Source organism: Lissotriton helveticus, chromosome 4_1 (assembly GCF_964261635.1).
Source record: "Lissotriton helveticus chromosome 4_1, aLisHel1.1, whole genome shotgun sequence".
Lineage (NCBI taxonomy): Eukaryota > Metazoa > Chordata > Amphibia > Caudata > Salamandridae > Lissotriton > Lissotriton helveticus.
In genome coordinates, this window is record NC_136063.1 from 1,906,126,985 (window position 1) to 1,906,143,072 (window position 16,088).

Consider the following 16,088-nt stretch of genomic DNA (forward strand, 5'->3'; position numbering starts at 1 on the left):
CCTCTCAAACGTCACTTCCTCCTCTGAGAAACATAATTAACACGTCATGCCTCAAAGGTGTGTGCACGTGTGGTATATCTCCATATCTGTATACACATACACAATCCATTACAATCATTATTGATAAGTTTCCCTTCTTAAACCTCACCTCCTCCGTAAAACAACAGAAACACTTATTTCATGTTTTATCAACAGTATTTTATACACGAGGTGGCTTCGTATTCTGTTTGTGGGCGTCTGCGTGTGACCTCCTTCGAGTTGTCACGGCGCTGGTATAACTGAAATATTCACAATACATTTTTTTTCACCATAGGAATCCCTATGTTTTGAATGACCCACTTGTGCTAAATAAAGAACGTTTAAATAGTGCAACCCGTCATAATAATGACTTAGTCCATGTAGCGCCCGATTCACAAAGCATTTTTCACTTTCGCAAATTATCATTTGAACATGTAAAATCCCAATCCCGATTCACAGAATCCCAACTGTTTGAATTTTACATGTGCAAAAAGCATCTAAGAACGCCAACATTTCACCTGTATTTGCATATTCATAGCCCGAGACCACTGTATGTGTGTGTGTGTGTGTGGGGGGGGGGGGGGGGTATGCTCGGGCATACATGCATAAATGGCTGAACACCCATACAATTGTCACCGTGGAAAAACACACACACTCACTCTTTTGCAGTGTAGAACTAACTACATTTTCAGAGTGGGAATGGAATAAAATCATTGCCTTCAGTACTCTTGAGATCCTCTGTGAATTCCATGAAAGTGGAAATTCACTCTAAATGCAGGCATAGCAAATTTCCGACTTTATTGGACTCCTTCAAATACATGGAGATGCTCATTAACATGGATTTGGGGTGCAAGACTTTTTAAATTGGAGCCTGAAAACATACATTTTGCCTAGTTTCAATGATTTATAACTAAACAGATGTAGGTCTCAAACACTTTATCTCATGTATTCAAACATTGTTATTTTAATGTTTTGCATAGAGATGCATAGATTTAAATTAGAGATACCGAATTTGTGTCCTGATTTTTTATTGTTAACCATTTCTTTTCAACAAAACACATTTCACTGAAGAACAATATTGTTGCAAAATCATGTCATTAGACTTATATTTGTGGCAAAAAAAGAATGGCTACCTCTTGTTTCTTACACATAAATCAAGGGTTGTATATATGTAGGACTGCTCCACCTTATTCTTGAGTTTAAGGTACTGCCAGTTGGGTTCATGGATTATGCTGACTCTAATGCTTCAAGTAGGACACTGTTGCTCTCCTCCTTGCTTACAACCATACATTCCCCAGAGTTCCTTTGCTAGATCTCAGCAATGCTCACTAAGGCTGCTGTTCTGGGGCAAGAAGTTTATCTATTAAGTACATCCATTACGCGGGCAATACTTTCCAGTCACAAAATGGACACTGAAATACTGTATACAAAGCCAGGGCCAACCCACTGTTCGAGGCTTTTTGGAGTAAAGTAGTACTGCTGTAGTACTCATTTATGTACTCTTACATGCCTTTGTAAATCGGCCCAGAACATCTGTGAACAAAATGGGAATATTCAGGAAATATTCATATACTTTTAGTACACATTGAAAGGCCTGTGACTTCTCTGCACTTTTAATATAGGGAGCTGGACGTTTTTGGCTGATTCACGAAGGAAAGTAATAGTACCTAAAAGAGTGCTACTGTAGTACTTCTTCCATACTGTAAATGTTTTTATAAACTAGACCATAAATGGCCAAATTTGTATATTAAGGTTGCTCATTGCACACCTATTTTCACATCTAATCGCACATAGTTCATATTGTTAGGCCTACAATTTCGGTTTCATTTTAAAGTTCGCAGTGTTCGCTGGAATTTACCCGAGGCTCATTCTAGTCTTGATATTAAAGTGTGTGATGTACATTTAACATATCCAGTCTAACAAACAAGAATGATCCTGTTAACTCTTAGAATTAATAACAAATGGCATTGCATTAACTAGGGCTTGGTGAATTCTTATATTGATGGGAATCCTCCACCAACATTGGGACAGAAACTCAGGAAATTAGCCAGTACGATGGTATGGGATTTACTTTTACCATATTGGAATTTGTGAATCATGGATGAGATAGTTTGTTCATTATGGGTTTCAGTTTTTTAAACTTTAATTTGTTTTCTACGATACATCACCTCCTTTTGTGAGTAATCATTGTTCCTAAAACTTTAAGGTGAAACTGTACTGCAGATCTATGATAGCTTCCAGATTGTGGCAGCTCCTAAACTTCAATAATACATCTAGTTTACTTTTAAACAGACACATTTCCTTCAACTGTAATAGTCACACGAGGACTTTCTAAAAGGCCTTTAACTTCAGAGCTCTATTCATGAATGAAACACAGGGTTTAAAAGTGATTTTAATGTTTGCCAACTTACATATCAACTTTATCACCGCACCCACATGAAATCCATAGGGCTACTTAAATAAAAGCAAAAAATAACTAATTCAGATTCAAGACAACTGATCTGCCTGCACAGATCCATGCAGAAAGAGAGGGTATGAAGTAGTCTAGCTGTTAGGGCACGTGGGATATATTCACACGTATAGAAGAGGACTGTTAATATTTGATTATACCTTTTTCTGGAAGCAAATGCCACTGGGAATTGCAAGGCCCTCACCCACATAAATGTGGCATACTTCATCATTGGGTGCTACCTCACCTAAATGCATAAGTTTAAGGGGGCTACAACCACTATTCAGTGGGAGCGAGTTTCTTTTTTATATTTAAAAAGGAGAGAAAATCTCCTGATGTCAGAGAGAATAACGTGAAATAACAAAGAATTCAGTAATTCAACTCACTAATTTATTCCTGGTTACCCTAACTGGATTAAAAACTGAAAATTACAACTCAGTTTATCAGTGATGGATTAGGGCTATTAGTACCCTTCCATCTAGACAGGTTTACACGTTTCAGTCGTCAATAAAGAGCCCATTGGGTCTACAGCTTTCTTCAGGACCTAAATATATCTCTGGCTCTGATGTCATAGATATGAAAAGCCCATTTGTAAAGCCTACTTGGTCACAAATCACATTCCCAATATCGCAAAAGTCAGGATAACGTTTACAAAGGCACATGGAATTATTCAATTAACTACCACCACTAAGTTATGCTATTTACTCTTAACCCAGGGAAGAGAAGGCGCTATCACCCTCTAATCACACACTCATCAAGGGCAGGGCACCGCAGCGCTTTGCTGCATACTTTATCCCACTGCAGTGACACCCCATTCAGTTTGCGCTGAGATGACATGGCACAGACAATATTAATCAAATGCAAAAAGACACAAATATTACCCCCAGACTGCCCCTGCACATCCTCTGTCTAACTCATACCCCCTTCTGTAAAATAGGCTATTTTATTCACACTGCCACCAGGCAAGCATTACTCTGATATATTATGATCTTGAATCCTGTTATGTCGGTGGCCTTGCTTGCATCCAGCAACTTTGCATGCCCAGCTCGTACTCCCTTAGCATTGGAGAGATTTCCATTGTCCCAGAGGCAAAGTATGACCTGTAAAAATACTCTGAATTAGTTAACAAACACAGGTAAAAATAAATGCATACGTGTGAAGGGGCAAGGATTATGAGTGGCTCTTAGCTTGCAGGCTGCTTTTGAGAAGCTCCCACATCCTATGGCCCCGTCGGAAGGTCACCAGGAAGTGTACCTTTCACCCAATCAGCCTGTGGAGTCCTCTAAAATTAGGACATGGCTTCCTTTGGACAGGGCAACATTAAAAACTGTACTAAAATCTGGCTCCCCGTTGGATCCCCTTTCTCCTGCAAAACACAGACTTTTAGAGGATGCTGCCCTAACTGTTATTCTTAAACTTCTCAATACTTCTTTGAGCGAAGGAAATGTCCTCCTGTTAGTCAAACCTCCGTCCAATTTCCCTTCTTTCTGTTTTTTCCAGGATTTTAGAAAAGCAAGTTAACACCCAACTTTCTTGATTTGTTGAGTCTCATCAGATGATCCACTAGTCACAGTCTGGTTTTAGGGCGGCATACAGTACCAAAACCACTCTCCTTGGGGTCACAGAATGTCTTAAGCCACAGCTCGACTCTGGTGGAACAGTACTCTCATTTTGCTTGACTTAAGTGCAGCATTTGATACAGTGTTGCACTCTATTCTGGCAGATGGACTTGAGGTCTTGGGCGTAGAAGGCATGGCCTTGACGTGGATGACCTCCTTCTTAGAAGATCACACATGCCAGGTCGTCTCAGACAATGTAAGATCTCAGTCATCAGCACTGTCCTCTGGTGTTCCTCAGGGATCTATCTTGAGCCCACTGCTCTTCAACATTTACGTTTGTTTGATGATCATACACTGATGACACTCAGATTATATTTTAGTTACCAGCTGATCAAGATCCCTCCTTACTCCATCTGGGCCTGAGGAATATTTCCTTCTGGATGAATAAAAACACACTGAAGCTGAACAGTGATAAAACTGAGGTCTTGGTTCTGGGTAAAAACACAGAGTTCTGATGAGCCAATCATTGGGCGGAGTCACTTGGGCCTTTACCATTTATGGCGACCAAAGTCAAGAATCTCGGCATTATTATTGACAACAAGCTCTCCCTGGAATCACAGGTGTCCAAGATCACTGCCACCTGCTTCACTGTTTTCAAGTGGCTAAATAAAGATCCTTTGGCTAATTCCTCTGGCCACCCAAAGAACCATGCTCCAAGCCCCCAGTGATATCTAGATTGGTTTATGGCAATGTGCTGCACTGATTAATGTTCGATTCGTATATACAAATCATTTAGAACACGACAGCTCGCTTACTCTTCCCGCTGCCTAGACATGCTTCATGAACTGCATTGGCTTTAAGATCGATAAGAGCATTACATTCAAGGCTTTGTGCTACATGTTCAGAGCCCGACATGGTTTGGCCCCTCCTATATATTCAAGATCTGGTGACCCCCTATGTGCCTACCCAACAGTTTAGGTCATCCAACCTATCACTGTTCGCAACGCCCAGGTATCGCTATGTTCGGATGACGCTCGTTTGCCTATCTGGGCCCGAAACTCTGGAACTCTCTTCCGGTCTCTCTTCGGATCTGCCACTCTCTAATTACCTTTTGTTTGAATCTGAAGACATGGCTTTTTAGCTGTGCACTGCGGCTCTCTTCTGCTGTCTATTCTTGCACCGGGAGACCCCTCGGGGTAGCTGTGCGCACTACAAATTTTGAATAATAATAATAATAATAATGGGTATGCAATGAAACCGAGCCGATGCAGCTGGCAAACTTTAAACAGTTCACCACTAATTCTATGAGCCTGGGAAGCTGGCAGTGCAAGCGCATGCAGCCCACCTCCTCGTGAAAAATTGTCAAGGTTAAGCTTCTTTCTTCATAGTTACCACTAGCCACACTAATGTGAAGTGTTTGTTGGCAAGTGGGTTCAGCACTTGCGCTCGGTGCTACATGTTGAGCTTTTCTTTCTCTCATTCTTGCTCTCCTTTTTTCTCATTTCCTTCAGCCCTCCTCTTCTTTTTTTCTCTTTTACGTCTATTTTTCAGTTTTCTTTCCATCATTCTCTATTTTTCCCTTTCCTTCTATTCTTCATTTTCTCCTTTCGACCCCTGCTTCTTTCGGTTTTTTGATTTTTTCTTTGTCTTCTCTCCTTCTTTTTCTCCTTTACTTCTCGCATTCTCTATTTTATTTCCTACTCTCTTTATCTAGTATATTTCTCCATTGCTATGCTCTTTTCTTTCTTTTTCCTTTCCTTCTCACTCCTTTCTCTTCTTTCCTTCGAATTGTTTTCTCAATTTCTTCTTTCATTTTTCACCCCTTGATTTTTATTCTTGTTTATATTCTCTCTTACCTCTTGTTGCTTTTCTCCTTTCTTGACCTCCTTCCTCTACTCTTCACTGTGCCCTTTTCTGCTCTCTTTATTTTCCTTCTCTTCTCCCCTTTCGTTCTTCTTTCTCATTTATTTTGCTTCTTGTCTCCTTTTGCCCCACCTTTATTTTTCTCCTTCTCTTATGGTTCTATTTCTGTTTTCCTATCCCCCTTTCTTTTACTCTTTGTTTCCATTTATCCTTTATTTCTTCTATTCTTTTCTATGTTCACTTTGCTTCTGTTATTTTTCTCCTTGTTTGTTCTTGTTCTCATTTCCATCTCACATTTTCCTACTTTTCTTTCATTTCAATTTTATACTTCTCGTTTCTCCTTTACTTCTCTTCAATTTTTCGTTTCCTTCTTCCTTTATTCTTTCCTTGTGCATCTCTTTTTATTCTTCTTTCATTCTCCTTTTCTTTTTACCCCTTTCACTTGCTTGCTTTCACGTTTTTCTTCATTCTTTGTGTCTTTTGCCACTTTATTTCACGTTCTCTCCTACTTCTCTTTTCTTTTTCTCTCCCAATTCTCATTTTTTCTCTTATCCCTCTGTCTTTCCCTCCTTTGCTTATCTCCTGTTCTCTCTCATTTTCTTTCTTCTACATTCCTTTGCTCATTTCTTTGTTTGCTTTCTCTTTTCTTCTGTCCTTTTCATATATAATTTTTTTCTCTCTCTACCCACTCTTTCTTTTATTCTTTGTTGCCTTTCTTTCATTCCTATTTCCCCTTTCCTTTTCTCCATCTGCACTTCCCATTTCCTTCTTCCCTTTTTTCTTTGCTTTTCTGTTCTCATTTTCTCCTTTTCATTCTTCCATTGTTCTCCATTCATTTCGCTTTTCTTTTTCTCCTTTCCTTCTGGTTCTCCTCTTTCTTCTTTTCTTCTTTTTGACCTTCCCTAACTCCCTCATTCTTTCTTTATTTTTGTTTTATGATTGCCTGATATGTATTCCCACGAACATGGGACTGGCTGCAGAGATATGTTTGTTTGAGAAAACCTATGAAGTCATCAAGTACCTCGCAAAATATAGCATTGATAATCATCCTTCCTAGTTAAGGGGGCAATGAATAGGTTCAAACAATCTTGTTTTTTTGACACAGAACAATGGACCTCAGGAAACCTAGCAAGACAATAGAGGTTTTTTGTCCCTGGCTCACATAGATAGAGTAGTATCATCCAAGTATTTAGATGACAGAGATGACCAGAACCAGTGACATTCTTGCATATGAAAGGTGATTTATAAACTAGAACAAAGGGACACAACTGAATTTGGTGGGCCCAGAGGTAAACCTTTCACTAAGAAGCTATGGTGCTATTAATGCTGCATGTGCTAGACAGCAGAGCTTGGGTTCTTGAGTGACAGAGTTTAAGTTGCTTGGCCTTTATGTACCTTTATCTAATTAATTCACATAACCATCAGTAGCCCAGGACAATTTTCATTGATCAGAAGTAGTTTCACAAAAGGAAAGGTTGGAGGCCACTGTCCTAACAGACATTTTTTGATTTACTTCTTGTCTTCTTTTTGAAGTTGCACTTCTAAAGTATTATGAGTTATTGTGACATCGTAGCTGCTTGCAATTGGAGTTGTTGATTGGATGATGATCTTTTTGTTGTCACTTTCACAAAAATTAATATTTAAATACATAGCACATTTGAAAGGCATGTGTCAGAACCCTGTTCCGAGAGCCACGAGCAACAGGCCCAACCGTGGAAATTGAGGTATTTTACTTCTGATGTCCAGGAGCCGGACCTACTATGGATCCTGAGCAACTAGGTCAGGTGCCCCTTCAGCACTTACTACATTTGTACAAGGGTTCAAACATGCCAAGGGTTCTTGGGGGAGGTGGGCACAGGGGGTTGAAAACAGGCTCACAACTCAAAATACTTTTAGTAGCAGCAAGAAATAATTGATCAGTCAAATACTTGCTTGTATGAAAAAAAGAGTATTTGAATACCAACACAACGTAAAATATAGCATTTATAAACAATACACACAGTCCCATGAGGTCAGGGCTCTAGTATTTTAACATGCTGGTCTTTAAGTCTCACTCCTCTCTTGCCAGCAGTAGTGATTATTCCCCAATCACTACAGGTGACATTCAGGTTAAACTGCACTAGTTGTCCAAGTCTCAGATGTCCCACTATTAATAAAGTCAAAAGAGTTCCAGCACCAACGTTCTAAATATTAGGCAAGTTCCCCCAGAGCAGTCTGACCCATAAATCAGTCCTACTTTTGATGACAGGCTAGACCAGATCACTTTTCTTGCCTTTTCCCGGTGGGCCTACCTGGAATATGGGTCATTGTCCATACTCTGCGCAGAGCCCATGACTGTATTGACACAGCAGCAAATTTCATGGTGGCATCACCTGGCATATAGGGGTTGCCGACTTTGCTCCTCATATGGACTAAGGCCTGATTATTACAGCATTAATCTTCACAGGCGTCCCACCTGACAAATGGGGTAGCCGACTCAAACCCACATATGGGCAAAGGCCATATCGGTGCAGCAAAATGTACAGCTCCCTACATGGAGGCTCTCCTCCAGCATACAGGGGTTGCTGACTTCAATCTGCATATGGGAACTGACCCAAATGGTGGTGTAAACATCTCCTTGCACCTTGGTAATGGGATCCACCCACTGGTTCTCACTCCTTCCAACACTATCCTTTTACTCACAGGGGACACTGGTCTTAGCAAGCAAGCAGGATGGGTGCTCCAGGGGCAGGTGCTCTTGGATTCCATGGGTGATGTCCCCTTGCCGAGCTGGGAGACTAGCAGGCCTTGGCCCCTAGCCATGGTCACAGGTAGAAGTCTTGCAGAGCTTCTCCTCCTCGCACAGCCCGATTGGCTGCTTGACAGTTGACAATTTTGGGGGCCTCAAGCTCTCCTTCTTATAGTCCATCCCCAGACACCAAACATGATTTAGAGTCTGAGACTTTGATGTTTATATCGGTGGGCTGCTTCCTTTTGCCTTTCCCTCTCCTCTGCCCTGCCCTTCCTCCAGAAAGAAGTCTGTCACAGATAGAGCGACTCCAGATCTGATAAACTCACAACACTAGCCATGGGAGTGACCAGAGGTTCACATCTGGATGTCAGCCAGAGTGATATGTGTATCAAAAGTTTAACACAGAGCCTCAGCACTACTCTTTACAATTCTCTAATCAGTCCTTTCTGAGATGTACCCAAGTTTCTTCCCAGTGACCCCACTCTGAATAGTATAGAATCAAAGAGCACTCTTTAAAGTATACTGAAGAGCCAGGCTCTCACTTCCTCCAGTGTGTCTCACCCAACTCTCAAGAATGCAGCAATCCACAAATCTGTCTGGTGGGGATTCCTCTACCTCCTCATGATTCTCCAGTTAGCCCAGGGTCTCCACAGAATCTTCCATGTAGCGTACCATATGCTGGCCCGCATACATCCAACACATGCGTAAAACACACACACACTACACAGCACTACATCTTCCATATATTGTACCATTTACAGGCACTCATACACCCAGCATATGTAAATACTGCACATTACCTCATCCTCCCTTTATTATACGATTTACAGACATGCATACACCCAGCACATGAATATAACACAATCGCACTGCACAGCACAGTACACCAGTCCAATGTAAGCCAAGGGGGAACTAAGCAGTAGTCTTTCTTCACTATGAGGGTAGTGCTTTGGGTGCCCCTCATGGTCTAAACATACCTCAATCCATGAGGCAGGCCTATGTAAAGGCACACACACATGATCCGTGTTTGCCTATGACAATAAAAAAAACATCAGGGATCCAGACATCATTACAGTTGGGGCAGTCAGAGCAGGGGTACACATCCATAAACATGAAAATAACTTTTTTGTCCCAAGAGCTTGTTTTTTTTAAACATCCGTTTTAAATCATCCACCCAGTAAATGCTCTTTTTAAAGTTAAAGTTGTTATTGCAAGAATAGGATGGCGACGTTTGTGAAGTAGAATGTTTATGTTTTTTATGGCATATGCTTCCAATACAAACGTCAAAAATAACCATTGTACTGACATGCCCCAGCCAGGGTTATCGACTTTGCCAATGCTTGTTTTATGCCCTTGTTTAACCAAGAACGCCCACAAGCTGCTCTACTCAATATTTTGCACTTTCAGGAATTCCACCATAATTGCATAATTTTGTGCGTGTATACATAATCTGTAGTATCATAATTCAACCAGACATGATTCTCTGGATAGGGATTAAGAATTTGGGCACGTTTGCACATCTTAAATTAAATTGTGTGCGAATACATTTACAAATAGTTTTCATCCTGCTGACATGTATTTGTACAAAATATCAGAAACACAAATATCACGGGACAGAATATCATGTCAAAAATATCGAGGACAAGAATATTTTGTAGATCATTTTCTATGAAAAATTAAAGTTTTACTATATATAACTTCACATAAATGTACCTTAAAGATATATATATATAGGTATGTAGATTTGGAGTTAAGCTCAGTAAATCTACACTTACCAATTTGCACTTATCTTCTTGATATTCTTGTCCTTTGTATTTTGGTCCTTGATATTCTGTTGACACGATATTTGTGTTTCCGATATTCTGTCACTGATCCGACATTTCACCCGAACCATTACAAAATTATGTTTCAACTACTTTTAAGTACACACTGCACATACAGATGGGGCAGCCCAACCCCATCTGTAATACATAATGTGGCAGTGCTGGAAGATTGCCTGCGCATTTATTAGTGAGCCATTCCCTCACTGGCAAGGGAGACTTCTCAATGCAATGATGAGGAGCTGTCTCTTTCCAAATATGAAGTGTAGTAGCATCACACCTCTCTGCAGGGGCCACTCACTTTCTAAGGCCTCATTATACTTCAGCAACATTTATTCATGGCTTTTAATTCCAAGTAGGTCTTCTGTCTTAGTTAATGAGGCAGCTTGTGTGTCTATACCATTGGATGGCACCAGATGCCATGTTTTCTCTTTCCCTGAAGTACATTTGTTCAGTACTCATAAAAGGGTGCTGCTGATGATATTTGGTCTAAATGGTAAAACCATTCAGGAGGCTGTGAATTAAGTTTTAGCCCCTGGCCTTGCACTAAATTCTGATAAGCCTGTACATACAGCAAACGTTTGATGGTGAAAGAAAGAACAATGGCGTGAGAGGAGTTATGGTTGAAGATGTGCAATAAATTGAGCCGTACAAGACAAAAATCTTAAAGATGTCCTTGAGGATGAAGGTTATTCAATGTGTGACATTGGGCTTAGTGCATGGGTGGCTCACTCTGAAGAGGACAGATTATATAGGTATTGGAATGCGGAAAGTGATGGAGAGGCTCGTGGACTCAGTGGCACACCAGTTAAGCAGCGTGATATGATGAGTCTGAAAGACCAAACTCTAGATTATGCACCAAGATTATAAAGTAGGCTCTAATGTGTTTATTAGACCTTTGGCTTGGTTATAGCACAGAATTGGTAGTTCTGACAGTGCCTGACAATCTCACACAAGAGGTGGATGGCGGTGGTGCTGAGGCTCTGACACTTTCTGAATAGCCTGCATCCTATGACACCATGGACCATTCCAGCTTCCATTCAATATTAACCAAGGCTGGTTTCAAGAGAGCTGAGCTCAGCAGGTTGAACTCTTTTTAGCAGGGAGTGTCTATCCATTGTGAGTTTGTCTGGATTTCTGCTTCAGCGCTCAGTAACTAGGCTGCCATATCCCACAAGTCCCTGCTTCAAACTTTCTTTAGTGGATTATGGTGAGCTGGTTTTTACTCAATATCATTAACATCAATCCTGGTCAGATGGAGGTCTCTTCATTCTGGCAAGGCAGTAGCTGGCCATCTGCCATGGACACATGCCCAACTCCAACAAAGAGGGGCGAGATGTAGGCTTGCATATTGACTGCAATTTGTCTTTGGAAGCACTAGTGGCCAAGGACTCTAGCAATATATTTCAGAGACTCAACTTCGTTTTGCTGTACTCAACACCCTAATTTAATCGCATTTTGATGGCAGAAATGGCATCTACTTGTAGGTTTTGGAAAAGCTATTGAACCGTCTGCAAATAGTTCAAAAAGCAGTAACCCATCTGAATGTTAACCTCTTTAAAAGACCCCTCAAGAGTGCTCCATTTACTGACTGTTCAGAACAGTGTAACCTTCAAACCCATGGCCGCCATTCTGATGGTCATATTCCACCACTGATTGTCAGACTTCTGCATTTAGCTCGTGTTCACCCTGTCTACCTCTAAGATCTGCCAGTTTAGCCCCATTGGTAATTTTCACGACTCGGTAGTGGATTGGTGTCACTACAACGCATGCTTTTACATCGCATGCCTTTACAACGCGGTTTTTACATCGCATACCATTACAACGCATAATGCTTTTAGGCGCTGGATAGTGAATTATTTAATTTACTATTCCAACTCCAGTCCCCGTGGATAGCAGGGAAGGTGTTGGATAGTATATTAAATACATTCCCTATCCTAGAGCGCCCCCCAGCGCATTGCGTTGTAATGGTTTGCGTTGTAATGGTTGCGATGTAATGGTAGTGCGTTGTAAAAAATTCGTTGTAAGTGATGTTCCCCCTCGGTAGTATGGAATGGTAGCAACAATTTTTTTGTCACAGAGTAGAAGTTCTGAAATTCTCTTCAGAAAAACAGAAAGTCTTGGAAGATCTGGTGGTTAAACTTTAGTTGATCTGTAGTTCTGATTCCGGCAGCAGTTATGTTACACTGATCTTCTACAACACCAAGAGGGTCAAGTGATATATAAAGGATATCCTAACATTACTTGAAATGTGATAAGAAGATAATCAGCCTGCAAGCTGTACTGCATTCGATAGTAAGACTTTATTATATCACATTGATAACGGCTCTCAAATAAATATGACATAAGCAGAGAAACCATTGAGGAGAGTGAAACTACACAATTAATGATAGGATACTCCCAATAAGCCATGCCATAACCACCTCAAGAATTATAAAACATCCAAATAGGAAGAGTGGTTAAACCTAACAGAATGGCCTTGAGGAGCGGCAACCAAGAACAATTCATGAGTTAACCAGACTTTAATTCAAGAAAGGAGGAGAGATCTTGCAATTCTCTATGGTTCTCTTTCTTTTATAGAGACACTTCACTAAGGCTGGTGGGGTGCACTGTTGCAATATCTAGATTCATATGTCCCTCTTGGTTAACGGATGAGAGTGTTTAAGAACAGGTTATTTTGTTGCTTTTGTGCTAAGGGGTTTGTTAAATACTCTATTTTGGGCTTAGGGCTAGCCAGTCAGTTTGCCTGATGTCTGTGAGGCCGAAGTGGCTGTAGAGTGGGGCTGATGAACAAGACCCGCCTTCCAATGTTAAGTAACTTGTCCAGGAGAGCAGCGGAAGGATCATGAAACCAAGTCGAAGGATACTGCGGTAGCCCAGTCTCTAAAAGCTAAGACTTTGATTACAGTATTCACAGACCAAAGAAGATTTAAATAAATACCAAAAGTAGCCTGGAGTGCAGGTGGAGGACCAAAGGATAACATTCAAAGTCAGAAGATGGACCAGTAGAGACTGGTAGATTAATACCCTTGGTTTCGGACATTTGTATGTGTAATATCACTCAAAGTTAGTCATGGACTTAAGTACCACAATAGTGTAGAGACTTGCAGAGATTCCATGAATGTTAAACTGGAGATTATGATTAATTTATATTTGAGTAATTTCTGTGTGAGGTTGAGATCCAAGAATGCTGATCGAATTACAGAATTCAAATTTTAGGCCTATCATTGTTCGCATTTTCAAATGTAACAGATATTGCCTTACAAATGCAAACAGTGGCACGTGCTCTCGTCCACAGGGTATCCATTTATTCATTTAATGCCTGACAAATATATGTTGTTTACTGTTTGGCTTCACAAATGACTTATCACGCAGTTCAATATGGCTGGCCTCAAGTCCCACTGGTCACTACTTTCTTCTATTCTTTTCAATATATATATGTCCTATCACATTCACAAGACTAAATTTACGTACAAGGTCTTCTGTCGGTGCAATGCTCTACATAGCAAATAGTGATAAAGAGGTTTCTGTAATCCATTACATTGGCAATTTGCTGCCTTAAATGTTAATAAAGAAAGCTAAGCTCTAGGTCTCTATTAACATGATTTCAACAATGTTTACAGGTGAATATCATCTGTATTTTGACATTTTAATTCACAGGATATTTAGTAAATACTGCCTAATTGTGTTTTTCAAGACAAAAGGTCTTTAATATTGATCAAAGAGGAACTGATCCATGTCGCATGTTATGCAGATCGACGCAATATGAATTTACATAGAAATAGTCTAAATGAAGCTAATTTATATCATTGGTGTTGATGCTTTAAATTTGTCCTCGATCCGACCCTACTCAATTTTGTAGGACACCACTAGTCTAAACTCCAACTTTTCTCTTTTTCCTACAAATAATATGCACATAATAACAATAATATTAAACCATCGCACATGAAGATTCAAAAGGAAAAGCTTCTCTTTTTCATTCATGAAGAAATTATAAATTAAAGCACTTAGCAAAGAAATTAGCTTGTGGAAGGACATCTTTCTAGGTATTATTATCACTTCCCTTGATCCAAGTCATCTTCCTAAACGTAGGTCTCCAATATATGAAATCATCTCCAGTATATGCAACATGAAAGTCGACCATCATTGAATGGGTCTCAGAAGAATGTAAAAATTACACAGTAGTGGAGAAGTGAATATAAACCTATTCACTTCAAACGTAGAATTAGTTTTTTTAAGGAATAAGGTACATTTTCTTGTGAGCATCACAATAGGTTGCCTGCAATAAATGTTGATGCACAGGCAAACAAACTAAAATAAGGGCAATCACATTACATGTTAAGATGTAGTACCCCTAATACGCAGGATAGATCATTCAATGCAAAGGCAATTCAAAGGCAACTTTGTTAAACCTTGTTTTCTTCAAACAAATTCTAATCAAAATGTTCTTCCACAATTCCTTTCGCCTACTAATGTGTGTTGTAGTTTATGATAGTCATTAAAAAATTATCAAGTCAGTCTACCGCCATTTCTCTACATTTCCTAAGTAATCATCAGTAGAATTGTCAGTTTGCTCCTTGAAATGAGCATGTTTTGCTCTTAGGATTTTGCGCTGCTCTTGGCGCTTCAGTCGGGCTTCATGATGCTCCTTTTGTCTCATAAATTGATACCTCTGCAAAAAGAGGTCTTTCGCATAGTCATACAATTCCATGTCTAAAAAATTTAAGACCCTGATGTGTTCTTGAGTCTCCTCATCTATTTCCATACTGGAGGCCCTTGTGCTATTGAACTGTGTAAATGGCGAGATGAAGTTCAGGTTAAAAGTTTTTTCAAACAGGTACTGCGTTTTCCGTTGAAACTCCGTAAGTCCAAAGAAAGCCATGCGTTTTAGATTCTCTTTTGCACTGTCCAAAAGAACTTTGTTTCTCTCTTCCTCTTGCATTACAGACAAATTGTAACATCCAACAAGACTCAAGTCAGAGAGCATGCGGACCTGGCGATTGTTGGCGAGGTTGTAAGGGCAGTGCATGAACTCCTTTAGTGAACAGCCAGACCAGTCATCCCCAGTATAACAACTTGGTAGTTCATCGGAAGTAGGGGATCTTCCATCACACACATGCAATGAAGCCTTCCATGTCGCCCCTCTCTGAACATGCCTCCATTCGCTCAAATATCGAGACACAGGGTCACGCAGAATCGTGATGTAGTAAAAGTTCCTAAACAAAAGAGAAAATTGGAAAGGTGAGAAAACTGGGCGTCTTTTATATTCAAATATATTTATTTAACATTTCAGATAATTTACATTTTAAACCAGAGGAAATAGTTTATGTCCCACAAAAATTCCAAGTTAAATTAGAGATATCATCTTATTGTAATGGAATCATAGTGTTATAATTATGGCTTCCTGTTTTTACTGATTTTTACAAATAAATACAGACAGAAATATTTTATTTTGTGTCTGTATTTATTTTTAATTGTGGATAAAAACTGAAATCTGGTTGTTTTTTTAATAGTTCTAAATTCTGTCTGCCATGACTGCCAAACCAATAGATGTGTGGGTTGATAGCAAAGAGGGTTGCAAAAGAAAGGGATTTCAGTAAAGAGGCTTTAACAGCAGTAGATACACATAAGGCTGATACTGAAATGTG

The 16,088-nt window shown here is 39.9% G+C and overlaps 1 protein-coding gene across 1 annotated transcript in view; it reads right to left on the reverse strand.

The window, feature by feature from the left end:
* Nucleotides 1–12,724: 12,724 nt before the first annotated feature.
* The window catches only part of HS6ST2 (heparan sulfate 6-O-sulfotransferase 2), a 925,206-nt gene continuing 921,842 nt past the window's right edge, over nt 12,725–16,088 (reverse strand). Inside the window, exon 2 of the mRNA XM_078688558.1 lies at nt 12,725–15,656. Coding sequence (XP_078544684.1) covers nt 14,960–15,656 — 697 coding nt within the window. The 3' untranslated portion in view covers nt 12,725–14,959. The remainder of the gene's footprint in view (nt 15,657–16,088) is intronic.